This window comes from Penicillium cosmopolitanum (assembly GCF_028827165.1).
Source record: "Penicillium cosmopolitanum strain IBT 29677 chromosome Unknown utg000004l:1.0-4361866.0:1.0-4365735.0, whole genome shotgun sequence".
Classification (NCBI taxonomy): Eukaryota; Fungi; Ascomycota; class Eurotiomycetes; order Eurotiales; family Aspergillaceae; genus Penicillium; species Penicillium cosmopolitanum.
In genome coordinates this window covers 2,907,475-2,923,881 of record NW_026622674.1, presented here as the reverse complement: position 1 = coordinate 2,923,881, position 16,407 = coordinate 2,907,475, and the positions used below count along the sequence as shown (strand labels likewise).

The following is a 16,407-nucleotide window of genomic DNA, read 5'->3' as shown; positions in this document are numbered from 1 at the left end:
AGGCCCACTCCGGGAATCGAACCAACGACCTCACACATTTGAGTTGGGACAGCGACACCAGCACGTGACTTCCATCAAACGGGAAAGGGCAAACTGGGAGCTCCAACTTGAATGCTTCTTGGTCAACTTCAACTTCAACTTCAACTACTCATTCCAAGGACGATGTGACACGGGTATATCTCGAGGGGCTAAACCTGTCGAATCAGCCATGGACAGCAGTAAGAAGGTCCGGATTGATATTTACAACTCAACTCAAATCAAACAACGAGTCTGACACTCATGACAGAAAAGCGATCGCCTGGCGCGAGTACGCGAAAACCAGCGCAACAGCAGAGCTCGGAAGCAAGAATATTTGCAAGAACTGGAGCAAAAACTAGCGACTTTTCAAACCGACAACCGTCGCAAGGATATAGAGCACCGACTCGCCCTACAGAAAATGGAAGCCGAGAACCGACATCTGAAAACATTGCTGAATTCATTGGGGATCCCAACAGAGCTACTCCAGCAATACGTGAAATTAGCGGAACAAGGGGATTCTGTCGACCGAAAAGTGGCTATTCCTGCGATGCACCAGCATGTGAAAACATCTACTACGCAACCAGTCAAAGAGAAGCCAGTGCTTGCTATGTCCAATTCCATCGCACCGGCCGTGATGACCGAGAAGACCCCGGAAAAGGCAGCAGAACCAATTAATAAGACATGGGAAGCTTCGGATCCGCCCTTATGCAAATGCTCCCCAGGACAAAGAGATCTGGCATCGGGGCCTGTCGATGGCGACGTTCTCAACACCACTCTCTGCGCTATCGCAGAGGAGTTGATCAACCAATACAATACTCGTGGAACAGACTTGGAGGAAATTAGACAAAGGCTATGGTCTGGATTCCAATCAGGAGTTACAGGCGACGGTTGTCGAGTGCAGAACAATGTCCTCTTTGAAGTCCTCGACGAGATCAGCCATAATGTTTGATTCAACAGGAGCGAAAACAACGGAAATCTTCCGACGGGATCCAAACTAAGCGACTTAAACTTTGCAATCGTCAACTACCGACCGATTGACGATATTTATAGTGTGTTGATCCACTTCATGGAAATAGGGGTTCGTGGTGGATTGCCGTAGTCAGTTGCTGGAACTCACCGCCAGATATGCGAGGCTGAATCCGAGAATCGGCTCTCCAAGAGGGAATAGCGGCGCTATTCATCTACCCATTCAATTTCAGTGTGTTTCCTATGCTTCGTACTTCGTACTGGATGGTTGATGGTGCTTTTCTGGTGGAGGTCAGCCCTGGCCAATCACGCCCGAGCAGTGACGTATGGGACAGCGAACCACCAACCAAATCGACACGTCGCCAACAATGTTTTCTTTTTCCCGCGAGTTCATCACAACGATACTGGGTCTCATTACGTGGAACAGACAACGGTACTGGATTTGCACTGCCTACAGTACAACATTGGCCAGCCAAGAGTAAGCTTTCGCAAGTGGGCAAATGTGCCGCTGTGGGCCAAGAAGAATCAAGGCAGCCGTGAATATCTGGACCCTCTGAACCCACTGATTTACGATCTAGGGACGCATTGGCCTAGTCTCAGGATTGGAAGTGGAAATCGGGGCTACGCATCAGCGGGGCAATCGGCATTCAAGGGTTCACCCTATGTAATTTGCCTTGACGTAGCTCCTGCTTGGCTATCGAGGCTGAGCGCAGTGAGACTCGGGAATCGTCGGTGGAACTAAGAGCATCCTTTGTGGAACCCGGCAGCGCATTATTGACCGGGAAGGATAAATAGTTTTGTGCATCCCAAACCTAATGATATCCCTATAAAGGCAGCTCCATCCACTTGAGACGGAAATCCGCACTCCCGCCCATACAGAAAAGAACCAAGGAAAGGAAGATAAGACGAACAACGGAAAACCTGAAGGGAAACCCTAGGGCGCTGACAGAAATGGTTCCCCTTATACTTCTCGGCCTGGCCGCGGTTGTCGCAGGCTCGAAACCACTCCCCACCGCGATAATTGACTCCGGCGCCATCGTCGGAACAACCACAACTCTGCCCTCGTCGACTGCCGTTGTAAATAAATACCTGGGAGTCCCTTTCGGCAAACCGCCTGTTCGATTCAGTCCACCAGAGCCCGTTGGCCGCTGGTCCACCTACTATAACGCGACAAAATGGGGGCCAGCTTGCATTCAAGAAACAGGCCCGGCAGTTGATTTTCTTTTTAACCTGCTGGACATGCCACCCCCGCTGGGTGGAGAGGATGAGGATTGCCTTAATCTCAATGTTTTCACACCAGCGGATGCGTCGGCTGGCTCAAAGGCTGTTCTTGTCTGGTTGTACGGGGGCGCTTTTCGTAATGGTGCATCTGCGGAGCCCCAGTACGATGGATCGAGTTTCGCGGCCAACCAGGATGTAGTGGTGGTTACCATTAACTACCGCACTAACGTTTTTGGATTCCCCGCTGATGAAAGTATTCCATTGAAGGAAAGGAACTTAGGGTACGATAAGCCGTCCCAATTTGCTGCAACGGAGGAATTATAAGCTGACTCAAGTTATAGCCTGCTGGACCAAAGACTTGCCCTTGAATGGGTAACTCGAAACATTGCTGGCCTTGGCGGTGACCCATCCAAGGTAACTATCGTGGGAGAGAGCGCTGGAGCAACCAGCGTCGATGCGCTTGTTGTTACTCCCCCCGAACCAGTACCCTTCCGTGCAGCCATCATGGAATCAGGCCAAACATCCGTCCAGACCTCGTTCGATACGACGGTCAAGAGCTGCGAGCAGTCCTGGCAGAAGCTTCTCAATGCTACGAATTGCGCCTCTGGAAATTCCATCGAATGCCTTCGAGCCGTTCCAGCCCAAGACCTGAAGAAACTCGCCATAAAGGGTAGTTTGGTCTTTGGCCCCGTCCGCGACGATTTCACGTTAGCAAAAAAGCCTCGCCAGAGGCGCCTCAATTCCGTCAAGAATGAAACTTCGATCGCTCGAGTCCCGGTTCTCATTGGAAGCAACGGCGACGAAGCCATGACAACGATCATCGGACAGAACGATCCAAAGAAATATCTCCAGCCCGTCATCGGCAATTATACTGACCTGCTTCTTTCCAAATACCCCCTTGGATCACCAGGAGCACACACTCAGCACGAGCGACTGTCGCTCATCATCACGGAATTTCAAATACAATGCGTGTCCGCAGCGTACGCGAACGAGAGTGCTTTCGCCGGAATCCCCACCTGGAGATACCTGTTCAATGCAAGCTTTCCCAATAACGAGAGGGGATATGGCGCTTATCATACTTCCGAAATTCCCTTTGTCTTTGGCACATACCCGCAAGCAAACAAGACTCAGTTTGAGGAAGATGTCAGCAAATCAATGCAAAAGGCTTGGGCGGATTTTGCCAAAGATCCTTACAAAGGACCGGGCTGGGCGAGGGAGCCGGCTATTGGGATTTTCGGAGACGGTGTCAAGGCTGGTATGAGCGTCGAGGGAAAGAAGCCTTTGAGGACTGTTCCGTCGAAGAAGGTGGATTTCCGATGCCCGCTTTATCTACCCCTTTACACCTAGTCATATTGTTTTGCTTGCATTTTGAAATGACCGTTGATTTTTCATAGCTGCATTGAAAGCAGGATAGAGCTTTTTATCTTTAATGTGAAATGCTACGATATTTTATGACCTATTCTGGCCGGATATAGTACTTTGGTGAAGAAACTGATAGTAAGACTACACCCGAGTAGTACCTCGCATTTTACCCGCCAGATAAAGAAGTAGAGTCGTGTTAGTATCTTCAAGTCTCCAGCTTTGTTTTACTAGGTGATTGGCATAATCTTTAAAAGAGGTCTGGAATTCGAGATTAACTGAACTAATTGGAAACATGAAAACTTTCAACAACCCAGGTAACAGAACGAACCAACAGATTAAACAGTGATCAACGTAATAGGGACTCGAGTCCGAGATGAACTTCCATTTGGAAAAAGGATAAATGCCAACTTGAGGTATCAATGGAAACAATCATGAGCGGCTTTCCTTATGGAACGTCTGCGCTATCTGCTCCTTGATGGGGGTATTTGCTCGTTCCGGGGTGGATCTCGGCGAGACCGATGACAAAGGACTGCCAACGTCATATGGCTGACTGGCCGAAGCGGGCTGGGATACCAACGGTTTGATCTCTTTTTGAGTTATTCTCTTGACAGCTAAAGACGACTTGTCGTTTGCGATTTGTGTACAAAGACTACCATCTGGCTGGTTCATGGTATAGAAGCGAGCTCGTGTCCATGGCCCATCCAATCTTTCCGATCGATGGCGTATATAATAACCGTCTTGTACTATCGCTGGAACTCTCTCCCAGGGACACATACGACGACTCTTCCTGTCAAGAAGTGTCACCTCCAGTTCAATCATGCTGTGAACCTGCGAGCCACCACTGGCATTATAGACCGTCCGTTGTGAAATGATTTTGGGTTGCGCGCCTAGATTGTTCTCTCCGCGAATAGGAGCTGTCAGCTCTTTGACGTCGTGGTCGTAAACCATCATGTTACTGGCACCAGTATCGTGGATGAACCTTAGTTCTAACCAGTATTTACGTCCGGGAATACGAACCGCTATGTGTAACTGGAAAAGCGAGTTAGAGTGAATTCCGTAATATTTATTCGGGGGTTATGTACTAGAAGTACATACCGTGGGCAGACCGAACATTTGGGGCACGGGCGTGGAGCTACAAAGCCCTGTTCGCAATTGTCGCAGCTCTGGATCTCGATGATCGAACAAATGGATGTCAAAACCGCGTTTTCATACCGCGAGATAGACCATGAGATCTATGTTGAACAGCCTCATCACACTACAAATGTCACATCGAGGGTCTGCAAGCTTCGCACGGCACTCTCCGGCCTGAAGCAAGCACCTCGTATCTGGTATCAGACGCTGACAAATTTCCTTCGAGATCTTGGCTTCGAGCCCATCAATGCCGATCTGAGTATCTTTGTTCTGAGCAGCATGTACATCGCAGTATACGTGGATGACCTCTTGATTATCGGATCAAGCATTGCAGAAATAAAGAAGATCACGCGGAGCCTCAGAAATTGTTTCCATATGACAGATCTTGGCAGGTGCAACTGCTATCTCGGCATGAGCATCCAACAAGATCGGTAGAACAGAATTCTCTATCTCAGCCAAGAGGCCCCTAGATGTGGCTGGCTCCACAGAGGTTTCATGTGCGTTATCGTAGTTTTGTGAGTTGACGCATACTGCACATGTCTTTTGTGCGACTTATATCAACGGTAGCTTGATTTTTAGATTATTGGCTTGTTAGAAACTGGGATCAGTGCTTCTTATAATTGAAACCTCAACATAACTATGACACTCTCCCTGCACTCCCTTAAAGAAAGTCATACAGGAGGCTCCGAATCGTTGGTTGGTTGACGGTATGTCATAATCATGTCACACCGCGGCGGAGGGAAATGCGAAGCGTTCAACAAGCGTCTCTTTGACCCTCTCCAACCAAACTTTTCTCTTAGATGACGACCTACATCTATGTAATTGCCCAGAGACAAAAATGTTGTGATATGAGGCTGATGCAGGTCAGGAACCAAGCCGAACCATCGGAATTAATTCCGAAGTATGTATACGAAGAATCAAGTTGATTTCCAATCAACTTGATCTTGTCGCTGTATATATAGCCTCATGTTTCCCTCTAGAATAAAGATAACTCCATTAATACCTCTGAACTACAGCACTAATTTACGGCCAGAACTAAGATTCTCTTTCCCTGCACAACGGGAAGCCATGTGCGATTCGTGCAACGAGTAATTCGTGTTGGAATATTACGTTCACTGATCAATGATCGCTTAATCAAGGCACAGGAGATATGATGACGATGCACGTCGAACACGAAAGGCATTAAATGCGCACTGTATATACACTGCACATCTTCGTTCCCTGAGACACTCCCTGATAGAGTAGTTGTGTGCGCCCAGCTCATGGACTTTGCCCATTACTTCAACGGTAAAACAAACATAAATATATAACATTTGGATAAAAGTGTTGACAATGGGTTCTAGGTCTCATAGATACGATGGACCCGAAGACGGTTAGTGTTCTATGCCTTTATTGTATGGTTAATCACCATCGCTTACTTAACAGGCCGGCCATGTTCACCAAGATCTTGCCCTGGTCTTCTTATTCGAGACTAAATCACAGCGAGATTACGAACCACGCTTTACTATAAACCGGATCGGACGTCAATTAGTCCGTGACATACTTGCCATTGACAGGGAAACTGGCCTCGAAATGCTTAATGGCTGGGGGATACATATGAAAGCGAACATTGAAAGTCCCCAGTATCACTGGACCCTAGAGGAGTACGAAGCCTACAGACTTGAACAAGGGGCCGCAAGGTATGGAGTTTCTAGTCCTTCCAGCAACATGTGCTAAAGTGTGTAGCTGGGCTGTGGATTCAGTCAGCTGGAGTGCCGGCCTGCACGTCTCCCTAGCAGAGAAAGAATCGACTCGGTATTTTATGAACGACATTATGACTGCCTGCTTGCTGGTAAATGACCTTATCAGCTTCGAGAAGGAATTTGATGATCATGCCAAGAATGGGACCTTACACAAACTACGCAACGCAGTGGCTGTCTTGATGACCAATTATGGCTACTCAGAGAAAGAGGCCCGTGACATCATTCGAAAGGAAAGTTTGGCTATGGAGAAAGCTGGCTTGCTCAAATACGAAAATTGGAAATACAACGGAGCCCCAAAGTCAGATGATCTCAGGAAATTCGTGATCTTTTCCATGTTAATGTGCAGCGGCTCTGCTTACTGGATGTCTCATTCTCCTCGTTATAACCGAAGCAAATTTTCAAATACGGTTGAAATGCGGGCTGGAATCATAGGGAAACATCACGGAGGCCTGAAAGCTCTCAGAGATCGTCCTAAACCCACAGCTTTGGCCAGTACAGGTTATCCCATGAAATTGATGAACCCTTTCCAGGCCCCCTTTATTAAAGCATCTGCCCAGGTTGGTCCTGTCTTTGCTATTTGGAAGTATTCTGTGCTAAAAGTCTATCAGTTTGTGGATGCCCCGTACGAGTATCTGATATCATTACCAGGGAAAATGATGCGCGATAAACTTATTGAGGGACTTAATGAGTGGCTAAAGGTGCCAGATTTGTCTCTGAACATCATCAAGGACGTCATTGGAATGTTGCACAGCTCATCTCTGATGTGAGCTGTGAGCCTTTCAAAACCTTTTACTATTCAAAGTTAGTTATGTTGACGGAGAGAATCAGGCTTGACGATATCGAAGATGGCTCATTGCTTCGACGCGGACGTCCTTCAGTACATGTATTGTATGGCCAAAGTCAGACGATCAACAGCGCCAATTACATATATGTCAAGTCAGTTGCGAAGATACTGACCCTAAAGGGTGCCACATGTTTAGAGATCTTCATAGGTGAAGGCTCTTCTCTTCATCGATTACGAAACCTGACGATTCAATTAGACGAGCTTGAAAACCTACATTGTGGACAGAGCTTGGACCTCGGCTGGCGTTACTGTACAATGGCTATGTCCCTTCAGTTGAAAGCTACATCACCATGGTCGATAATAAGACTGGTGGCCTCTTCCGTCTCATAGTTCGCCTCATGCAGGCCGAGTCCACTGTTCAATCGACACCTGATCTCCTAAAGCTGGCCACTCTATTTGGCCGGTATTACCAGATTCGCGATGACTACTACAATTTAACATCTGAGGAGGTATGTAACCCTTGTAAACCGCACGTGAATACTTCATTTGTCAGCCCTACGAGAGCACAGAGGCTGATGTTTTTGTCCAGTTCGCCGCTAAAAAGGGGTTCTGTGAGGACATCTCAGAGGGAAAACTATCTCTTCCAGTAATTCACATGCTGAAAAGCTGCTCCTCATCGAGCCACCTACGGGCTGTTCTGTTCAGCCGCATCTCCAACGTCGCTGGGGAGATTTCCTTTGAGCTGAAAAGCTTTGTTTTGGCAGCCATGAAAAAAGAAGGAAGTCTGGACTATGTCAAAGAGGTCCTGGAGAAGCTTCACGTTGACATAATGGACCTGGTAGAGAAGGTTGAAAGCGAACTCGGCTGGAATGCCGCGCTGAAGCTTTTGGTTCTTGGATCAAGTACATGATAAGGAGTTGGGCATTTTCAACCTTGAGCTGACTGTTTTCTATCCAACGGGGGTATTGGAATCTATAAAGACTGGAATCAAGACTGGAATCAAGACTGGAATCAAGACTGGAATCAGGACTGGAATTACAGTGATATTCGAAATCAGATTTACCTCCACACTCTTTGACTTTCATTCCCGAAGCCTAGCTTGGAACACGCTAGTCTAATTTTAGTATTTCCCGCAGGAACCCCTGTCAGGCTGTATTGTATTTCCTGGTAACAGAAACTAGGTCTTTGTTACAATGCCGTAATTTGCCTTGGAATTCGATCGAATCTTTCAATGCCAAGAGACCAAACAAAGCGGGACACCAACAATCTGGCAAGATCCCCCCCCATCTTCGTCTTTTACGTTTTGATCTTCTCATGACAACAGCCTTGACGTACACTCCTTTTATTTCCAATAGAAGGCTGCGGTGTCTACATAGAGAACTAATTTCAATTAATCAAAGTTGTAACAAAAATTAAGGAGAAAGACTTTTATGATGTAACCCCCCTCATGCTAGAATCCCCCAAGAGGCCTTCCCGCTGCGCAATGCTCGCTTTTCTCCGCGCTCTTTTCCTTGAGACGATGATGAAGACCTAAGACTCCAAGCAGGAACAGCGGCACGTAATTGACGCCTCCATGTCGGGGTAGCCTCATCATCCTGCTGTCTCTTGGCCGCCAATTTCTTTGATATTTTCCGTGGAGGTCCCTTAGATTGTTTTCCTGGAAAGAGTCGCTGAAATATGGGCTCTATCCATTCTGGAAGAAAGCCATTCCTTCCTCCTGAATTCTCCTTGGTCGGCTGAAGCTCCTCAGCTACTATCAAAGTCTCCCGGTCACGCGAATTGGCACTCACTTCCCTTACGTGCCATGCTGTGGTAAATGTGTCCACTATCCAGGCTATGTCATGGCCGTAATTAGAACCATTCGTTGATATTGTAACATCTTTCAACTTAACCGATTCAAGGGGTTTAGCGTCAGAAATAACTTGAAAAATTTCGCAAGCAAGCTTTTTATCGACGATAGAGTCAACGATAATCCTTTCCACATGACCATTTTGAAGCTGGTGCTCTTTGTAACGGGCGCTTCCACAAGGCTGACTCTGAAATTCGTCAAAAGATAGATCGTTGAGCAGCATGTTCGCACGAGACAACATGTTCTCGCTTAAGAAAGTCATTGCCTCTCGCGAGATCTCATGGATTCGAGGAGGTAGGATTTCATAGTGAAGATGCAAGGTGCTAAGATTTTTGAATGATCCCAAGGCCAGGTATAAGATAAATTGGTCAGTTTCATCTTGCCTGCGGTTGAGAGGAACTCCCAATTCTTCTAGCGACGGACATCCTCCATCGATTAGCCGGATCTCCTCTTCATTCACGAACTGCCATGCTGCCGGATTCGAGAGCTTGAGCTTGCGCAAGTGGGGCCCATGATAGGCGACGAGGGAGTCTATACTAATAAGGGAGTGCCATCCTTCCAATTCAAGATCAGTCAAAGGAGGCAGAGAGTGGAGAAAGCTGTTCGCAGAGTTGTAGAAGTCCGCTGATCGCAAAGAATCGGAACCAATGTTCAAGCTCAGAGTTCTCAAAGATGGAAATGAGAGATTCGCCCGATCCCATATACCGAATACGTCGTTATTCAATCGACCATGAATTTTAAGAGTTTGCAAGGTTAAAAAGTCTGTATAGTGACTCCACCCGTACAGCGTATCCCCATGAAAGTCCAATCTGCTCTCGAAATGGAGGGTTTCCAATGAAAGTTTTTCAGACGGATATTCGCTTCCTGATGGTATGACAGGGGTTTTTTCATTTCTCCTGAAGCGAAGGTCTTTGAGATTCGGCGCGCTAGTTACAGCTCGCAACAATGTCTCTCGTCGTTGAAGATTTTCGCAGGGAGGTTCGCAGTTAATACCAATGCTGATTGAGTGAAGCGAAGGCGCGCTATGCCACAAGACATCTATATTTTCTCTCCAGTGTCTGCTATACCATCTGTGATCCACTCTGTCATACAATGGGACTCTGCGATTTCCTCTAATTAAAACAGGGCTGTTGAAAAAGTAATCTAAAAGGAGGCGGCATTGCGGTTGATCTCGGCGTAAAGTATCAAGGATGCATGGTGGCATGCAATTAGACCAGGTCCAAATGAGATCTGTTAAGTTGGGAAGTATTTTGATTAACTTCACAACAGGGTTGTACAGATCGTCCGAGAGATCCCGGTCAGGTTCCCCATAGTGGCGTGGGTGCCGACTTAAAGGGGTTTCCTGCCATTGTCCATACTGTGTCGTATGGTTAGCCGCCTGACTAGAAGATAGCAGGGTGGACAGGCAGGGTGGTTTCCATTCATCTTCTTCCTCATAGGCTCTTAAACGCGACTGCTGCGGCTGAAGGAGTTTGGGGTGTGCGACGAAAACCCGACGGACACAGCCAAAACCGTCAGCAGCTTCGAGTCGTTTTATAAGGCGTTTCACAATTCCTTTGAGCTCTACCTCTCGTCTGGGCCTAGGAACCGCTATTTTGATGTCGTGGAATTTTATGGACTTGACAGCTTGCTGGATAGCTGGTTGACAGTAAGCGTAGTAGGTTTTGCTAGCCCTTGCGAGACTGAACACCGCTGCAAGGTCTTCAGCCACAAGATAACCTGTGATTATATGTATAACTTCTGGCGGAAGATGGATGCTCATGGGCTCTTTGCGAGGCATTGTGGCTCTGCAGACGATTAATACTTTTCCGTTTCGTGCTTGCAAAAGAAGGGTCCTAGTCAGGTGTATTTAAATGTTAATGGTTTTGGCCCCCCCGAGCCACACCCGAGAGCAGACCATGCTAGTCATGGACTAGATTTTGGTACTCCGTATTCGTGACTCATTTCGACTAAAATAGGACCCTTGGACTGCACAGTAATTAAAGCCCTGTAGTAGACCCAACTGTAAATCCAATCGAGAGCTGCGCTGAGGCGATGAAATACCAGCCAAGGAAGGCTTTCGGCTACGGTCAGGCCACCAGAGTCACGCCCAGGGTTTATTTTTACATTGCGTAAATTTGCTAGTACTTTACAATACTATACAAACGGCATTTTGCAGTGGCCCTCAACTTACTGCGGCCGGCAGAGTTAATGATCTGCCCTAGGCCCTGTATCGGTCAAACCGATTTCGAGAATGATTGTACATCCTGGTGCTACACAGATCTCCATTATAACAATATACAACCGATAGGGCCGCTTTTTTCACGGGCACATTATCTCGTCCATCTGCAAAACATAGAAAATTAGTTTGTCACATGAAACCAAAATCTCGATCTTAAATTCTCGCAAATCAAGTATTACGCTCCTTTCTATGCTGCCGGGCCGTCTTTTTAGACCAATCTTTGGCCACCAGGGCTCTTCTGATACTAGAGGTTGTGATCATCGTGCGAAGCTCATCCCAGAGGAAGACAGCCATCTTATGAAGATACGTAAAGAGAATGAATACAGGCGTACTTTATCTGCCTGTGCCAAAAGGGTTCGATGGGCTCTCGAGGGCCTTTATTCCTTTTGGAAATGCTGAAAGAGCTCATATGATCACTACTAAAAGCAGACTAAAGGACAAAGATTACTGCCTCGTCGACATATTTTCTTTGAACCGCGATTCCTTTGAGAGGGATTTGTGAGTTCTTGTCGGACTTGAATTCTTTCACGAAATGGAAAGAAAATGAAATTCCATAATCAGCAGAAGACGAATTTCACAAAAGCAGATGAAGCGACGTAGTTCTCCGGAGATTTTTCCACGGAAGTCAGGGCTTGGACTTAGGTTTTGTCGTAGACTTCTATGTTCCAAAACATCCATTCACCTCCTTAATATGACGGATGAATGAAGCAAGTGTCAGTTCGAAGTTCGGATCAAGTTTGTATTCAGGTTCTGATCATAGAATATTGTAGGCATGTCTAGCTAATCTTTGTGGATTGATGCTCCATTAAGTTTGGCTTCCAAGGTTTACTACTACTTGTACATTTCCAAATATGAAGTCAGCTTCTATACTCAGAACTCCAGCTGTGCGAATAATAGCAAAGATGGAATACATTTAAAGAATCAAATCATAAATTGATCTAGTGCAAAGAAGAGCCGATTGTTTATAGTTATTGAAAAATCAGGCGGGCTCTCTATTACTAGTATCATTCGCTGCTCCTGGTGCAGCACCCTGCAGACCCCACTTGCCCTTCCCAATCCGTTGACCATAGAATTTCACCAGATATCCCACAGAAATTGGCCCAATTATTGTGTTGAGAAGAATAGCCCACACTGCAGTGATGAAACCCTCCTGACTTACATAGCTGGTTTCATTATATCCAATCTCAATGATCAAAAGCCCGATTTCACCACGTGCTACCATCGCCGAGCCAAGAAGAAAGCCGGCGATCGATGCTGCACCATAGTCTTGCTTCATTTCTTTGATGCTTGGTGGCTGGCTATTTCCGCGAGGGGAATTTCCTTGTTGGCCGATAACCGGACCCTTTGATGAAGGCTTGGAATACAAAGCTTCCCAGATGGGAATCCATATCCCAACAATGAACTGCATAAGATTCGAATTTTAGATTCACGCATGCCATCAAAGCAAGAGGGGTAATTTACCTTCGCAAACGCCATGAGGAGAGAATACACTATTCCCCTCCAAATTCTCTTGCCAGTCCAGAGTTTCAGGAATGGAATCGCGAAACCGACACTAGCGAAAAAGAGCGGCTCCATTAAATATTTTTGAACGTCAAGAAGGTATCTCTCGAATGTGTGAACAAATGTAGGGCTCTTATCAGCTTCTCGCTCCCCTTCTTCGCGACTCATGACAACGAAGGGTCCATCGGGGTGCTTGCTGGGTAAGTAAGTGAGGAATGTACCCGCGAGAAATGCTCCGAACAAAACCGAAGTCCCAGCATAAGCCGCGATAGTAATGAAAGCGGATAAAACCAAAACCATCAAGGTGATGTTAGATAGATGATCGTATTTTGCAAATGTATGCTCGATCCATCGCCGGAAAATAGGCGCGAATACGAATTTTGTGAGGATTGGGGTTGCAATCGCCATTGCAGCAGAGGCTACAATGGGGCGTCCAATGACCCAGCCGAGATTAGGACTTCCTGCCCCCGGATCTGAAAGCCCGCCTAAGTCGTGGATGACACTATCGAGTATACGTGAGTAATGATATACTGATGAAAGTGAGCCGGGTGTACTAACCTAGCGAGCACAAGACCGACAACATCGTCAATAACAGCTGCACTGACAAGGACCGAGCCCACCATGGTCTGGGAAAGGTCCACTTCCTTGGAAGCTGATGATATGACCGAGAATGTTGTGCCTAGTGAAGTTGCGGAGAGTGCTGCCCCGGCGATAAACGTCTCCACGGCGCCTTTTTGGCATTAGTAAAGAGGTGCTTGACGGAAGATAAAAAATGGCTCACCAAATCCAAATCCCAGGTACAACAGAAGATAGGATAGACCAATAGGAAAGCAAACGCCCGTGGCAGCCCCTAATACACTGAGAATGAAGTTCTTTTTCAAGAGATCAAGTCGTATCTGCAGGCCACCTAATTTCCCATGTCAGAATACTAATGAATATAACGTGCATGGAATTCATGTTTAAAGGTTGCAATCCCGACATACCTTCGAAGATGATCAAAATCAACCCGATATATCCAACCGCGAGAAACGTCTCCTGCCATGGTCCTTTCAAGATATTGGCCAATGGCTCTCCATATATAATACCAACGGCAATCTGACCAATAATCCCCGCACGAATGATCTTCGCAGAGAACCATTCGGCGAGAGACAAAAAGAAAAAGAAAGACAAAATAATCAAGATATCGACAACTGCAATCGAACGGAGATTAGCCAAAATTCGCCTCATTTAGCTCAGACTAGCGCCGCCACTTACTGCCAGGTTCATGATATGCGAGGAAGCTCCCAGCCATTTCAAATACTTTGAGGTAACCTCATATAAAGAATAGAATTATATTACAGAATTGAACTCTTCCTGGATGAAAAAAATTTGACCTTGAGTTTGGCTGGGCATTTCTTGGACTTCTTGGCGGCTGCAACTTCATGACGTTGCATCACGTGTGTGGACCCGTGGAAAGTTTGGAGTGCTGAATTCCATCCTCTATATTACATAACACGATAATTGGTTCTATAAATGAGAAAAAAGACATATAGTAGGACATTGGGCTTGTTTTGGGTTGACCTTCGCGCGAGTAATGGGCGATAAGTTGATTTGAATAGGCTAACTGTATATTACCTGTTCGCCGTTTTTAGTTCTCCTAGAATTACTCACAGAGTGTAGAAAAAAGCCTAAAAACCACACACGAATAGAAATCAATTGATCGATAAAAACAAACTAGTATATGAATTTTAGGAAATTTTATGCATAGAATATGTGTGTAAGATAAATGACCACAAATTCAACATTTTTACTCTTCTTTCCGAGTCGAGGGCATTATCGGATCGGCACTATACAAAACCCCGATTCCACTAGATCGGGTCACAAATTTTTCTCACGACAGTCGCTAAATTTGAATGGACGGAATACACAAAATTTACATTGAGAAGTTCAATGAGTAAAAGGCTTGGGAAATATATTTATAGCGGTAAATGAAACTCCGGCCAAACATACTCCATAGTCTATTGGACCTGAGTGTCATCGGAGCTGTCGAAGTCGATGGTGTTAACCGTGATGCGGTCGGTGTGCCAAGTAATTCCACCATCGGTGGACTTGAACTCGGCATCGGTGACACTGTCTAGGCTCATGACGCTGTCAAAGCTGGTATCGGCCTCACTGAGAGTGACGGTAAGGTTGGTGATTTCTGTAGTAATACATCGCGTCAGCTCAAGTATCTTTTAAAGTTAGTTTGGGGGATAACGCACTCCATCCATCGACGGAACCACAGGAACCGGCACCGGTGTAGCACTCGTTACTAGAGTAGAGATACTGGAGGGGAGCATCGAGAGCTAAAATTGAATATCGTGATTAGCAGGAGGTCGTATATTTTTGCGTTAGACTTTTGGAAAATGTACCGTCCGACTCCTTGGAAATTATTTTGTCATTCATGGTGACAGTTTGAACAACCTTGCTGTTGACGACGGCAACTGAAATTCGTTAGTTAGCATTATTTGTACATGGTCGTAGAAATCCAATTCCAGAAGGCCATACTTTCAAAGTCCACCTGTGTACTCTTTGGAACGGTGACATAGGCCTGTCCAAGTTGACCAGCTAAAGTATTCAAGACATGTTAGCTCATATCGCCTGCTGAAGACCGGGCGAGGTTTAACTTACATGGCGTATAGGTGCTGGCGGCAACACACCACTCCTGAGCAGTCGCAGGGCAGCCCCTATAGTATAACAATTGTCATTATATTGATTGAAAGGCGAAGGAATATTTGCGGCATACTGAGACTCCTGGTCGGGGCACCAGTTGAAGATCGGCTGGTACAGGTTGGCATCTTGGTCGCCGGCAGTGGAAGAGGCTCCGACCCAAACAGAAACCCAAGGCTCGTCGTCAGCATTGGACTTAGCTCCAGAGGGAACAGACGGCGGCACGATGGAGTAAGTGGCCTTGGTGATGTGGGAGTTGCCCGAGGGAGGGCCAAGGTAGAACAGGCTGTTTCCAAAAACCCATGAATCAGCGGGCTGCGAAGCCACGGCGCCAATTGCGGCGGCCAATGGACTTAAGGCGTAAGCAGAGCGCATTTTGGGTGACTTTTCTTGAGGCCGAAAGAGACTCGGAGAAAAAGGGCAATGGGTCGGTCGAGGAACGGAAGAGATAGAAACTCGAGGACGAGAGCTGTATATATTCTTCAAATAATTATTCGGAGACTAGGCGAGAAGGGTATAGCATCGGAATAAAACAAATATCTCTGACAAGCAATTAAACATTCACACAGAGTGTTTCATAGAACAAGATTGCGAAACAGGGGCTTCTGGATATCTTAGCTCCGAGTCCCCACCTGTCTAAAAACTCCTGTCTTGGTCGACTGTTCCAGAGGAGCATACATGAAGAACTTGAGAGGGGAGATAAGTGTTATTCCTATGTTCTGGGGTTGTTAATTAATAAGCCCGGAAAAGAGGTTCGAAATAGAAAGAAGTTCCAAAGGTTGCGAGAATAGCTTCCACCATCCGCAATTTCAGCGGTTGGTGTACATATTAATTCATCACGCCAGTTTAGACCCACTTAAAGAATTCTTGTGGATCTAGCACTGTCTCTCATTTAATTATACTAATACCAAGAGATAATAAAGCT

The 16,407-nt window shown here is 46.4% G+C and overlaps 7 protein-coding genes across 7 annotated transcripts; 3 read left to right on the top strand and 4 right to left on the bottom strand.

Moving 5' to 3' along the window:
* Positions 1-208: 208 nt before the first annotated feature.
* Positions 209-967, top strand: N7509_002489 (bZIP transcription factor; the record flags this gene model as incomplete). The annotated part of the gene is made up of 2 exons (XM_056627126.1): positions 209-226; positions 287-967. The coding sequence occupies 2 exons, from the start codon at positions 209-211 to the stop codon at positions 965-967; spliced, it is 699 nt and encodes a 232-aa protein (XP_056492921.1).
* Positions 968-1,935: 968 nt separating this feature from the next.
* On the top strand, positions 1,936-3,552 carry N7509_002488 (carboxylesterase/lipase family protein; the record flags this gene model as incomplete). The annotated part of the gene is made up of 2 exons (XM_056627125.1): positions 1,936-2,486; positions 2,547-3,552. The coding sequence occupies 2 exons, from the start codon at positions 1,936-1,938 to the stop codon at positions 3,550-3,552; spliced, it is 1,557 nt and encodes a 518-aa protein (XP_056492920.1).
* Positions 3,553-3,996: 444 nt separating this feature from the next.
* N7509_002487 (uncharacterized protein) lies at positions 3,997-4,518 on the bottom strand (the record flags this gene model as incomplete). Its single annotated transcript, XM_056627124.1, has 1 exon — positions 3,997-4,518. The coding sequence occupies one exon, from the start codon at positions 4,516-4,518 to the stop codon at positions 3,997-3,999; it is 522 nt and encodes a 173-aa protein (XP_056492919.1).
* A 1,537-nt stretch (positions 4,519-6,055) lies between these two features.
* On the top strand, positions 6,056-8,134 carry N7509_002486 (bifunctional terpene synthase/polyprenyl synthetase family protein; the record flags this gene model as incomplete). The annotated part of the gene is made up of 6 exons (XM_056627123.1): positions 6,056-6,070; positions 6,124-6,377; positions 6,424-7,203; positions 7,269-7,534; positions 7,558-7,733; positions 7,814-8,134. 6 exons carry the CDS (start codon positions 6,056-6,058, stop codon positions 8,132-8,134), a joined length of 1,812 nt encoding a protein of 603 aa, XP_056492918.1.
* A 535-nt stretch (positions 8,135-8,669) lies between these two features.
* On the bottom strand, positions 8,670-10,853 carry N7509_002485 (uncharacterized protein; the record flags this gene model as incomplete). The annotated part of the gene is made up of 1 exon (XM_056627122.1): positions 8,670-10,853. One exon carries the CDS (start codon positions 10,851-10,853, stop codon positions 8,670-8,672), a length of 2,184 nt encoding a protein of 727 aa, XP_056492917.1.
* Positions 10,854-12,273: 1,420 nt separating this feature from the next.
* On the bottom strand, positions 12,274-14,085 carry N7509_002484 (cation:proton antiporter; the record flags this gene model as incomplete). The annotated part of the gene is made up of 6 exons (XM_056627121.1): positions 12,274-12,696; positions 12,756-13,296; positions 13,353-13,524; positions 13,576-13,701; positions 13,778-13,984; positions 14,049-14,085. 6 exons carry the CDS (start codon positions 14,083-14,085, stop codon positions 12,274-12,276), a joined length of 1,506 nt encoding a protein of 501 aa, XP_056492916.1.
* A 706-nt stretch (positions 14,086-14,791) lies between these two features.
* Positions 14,792-15,857, bottom strand: N7509_002483 (uncharacterized protein; the record flags this gene model as incomplete). The annotated part of the gene is made up of 6 exons (XM_056627120.1): positions 14,792-14,973; positions 15,035-15,118; positions 15,185-15,256; positions 15,321-15,380; positions 15,444-15,499; positions 15,559-15,857. 6 exons carry the CDS (start codon positions 15,855-15,857, stop codon positions 14,792-14,794), a joined length of 753 nt encoding a protein of 250 aa, XP_056492915.1.
* Positions 15,858-16,407: the final 550 nt, after the last annotated feature.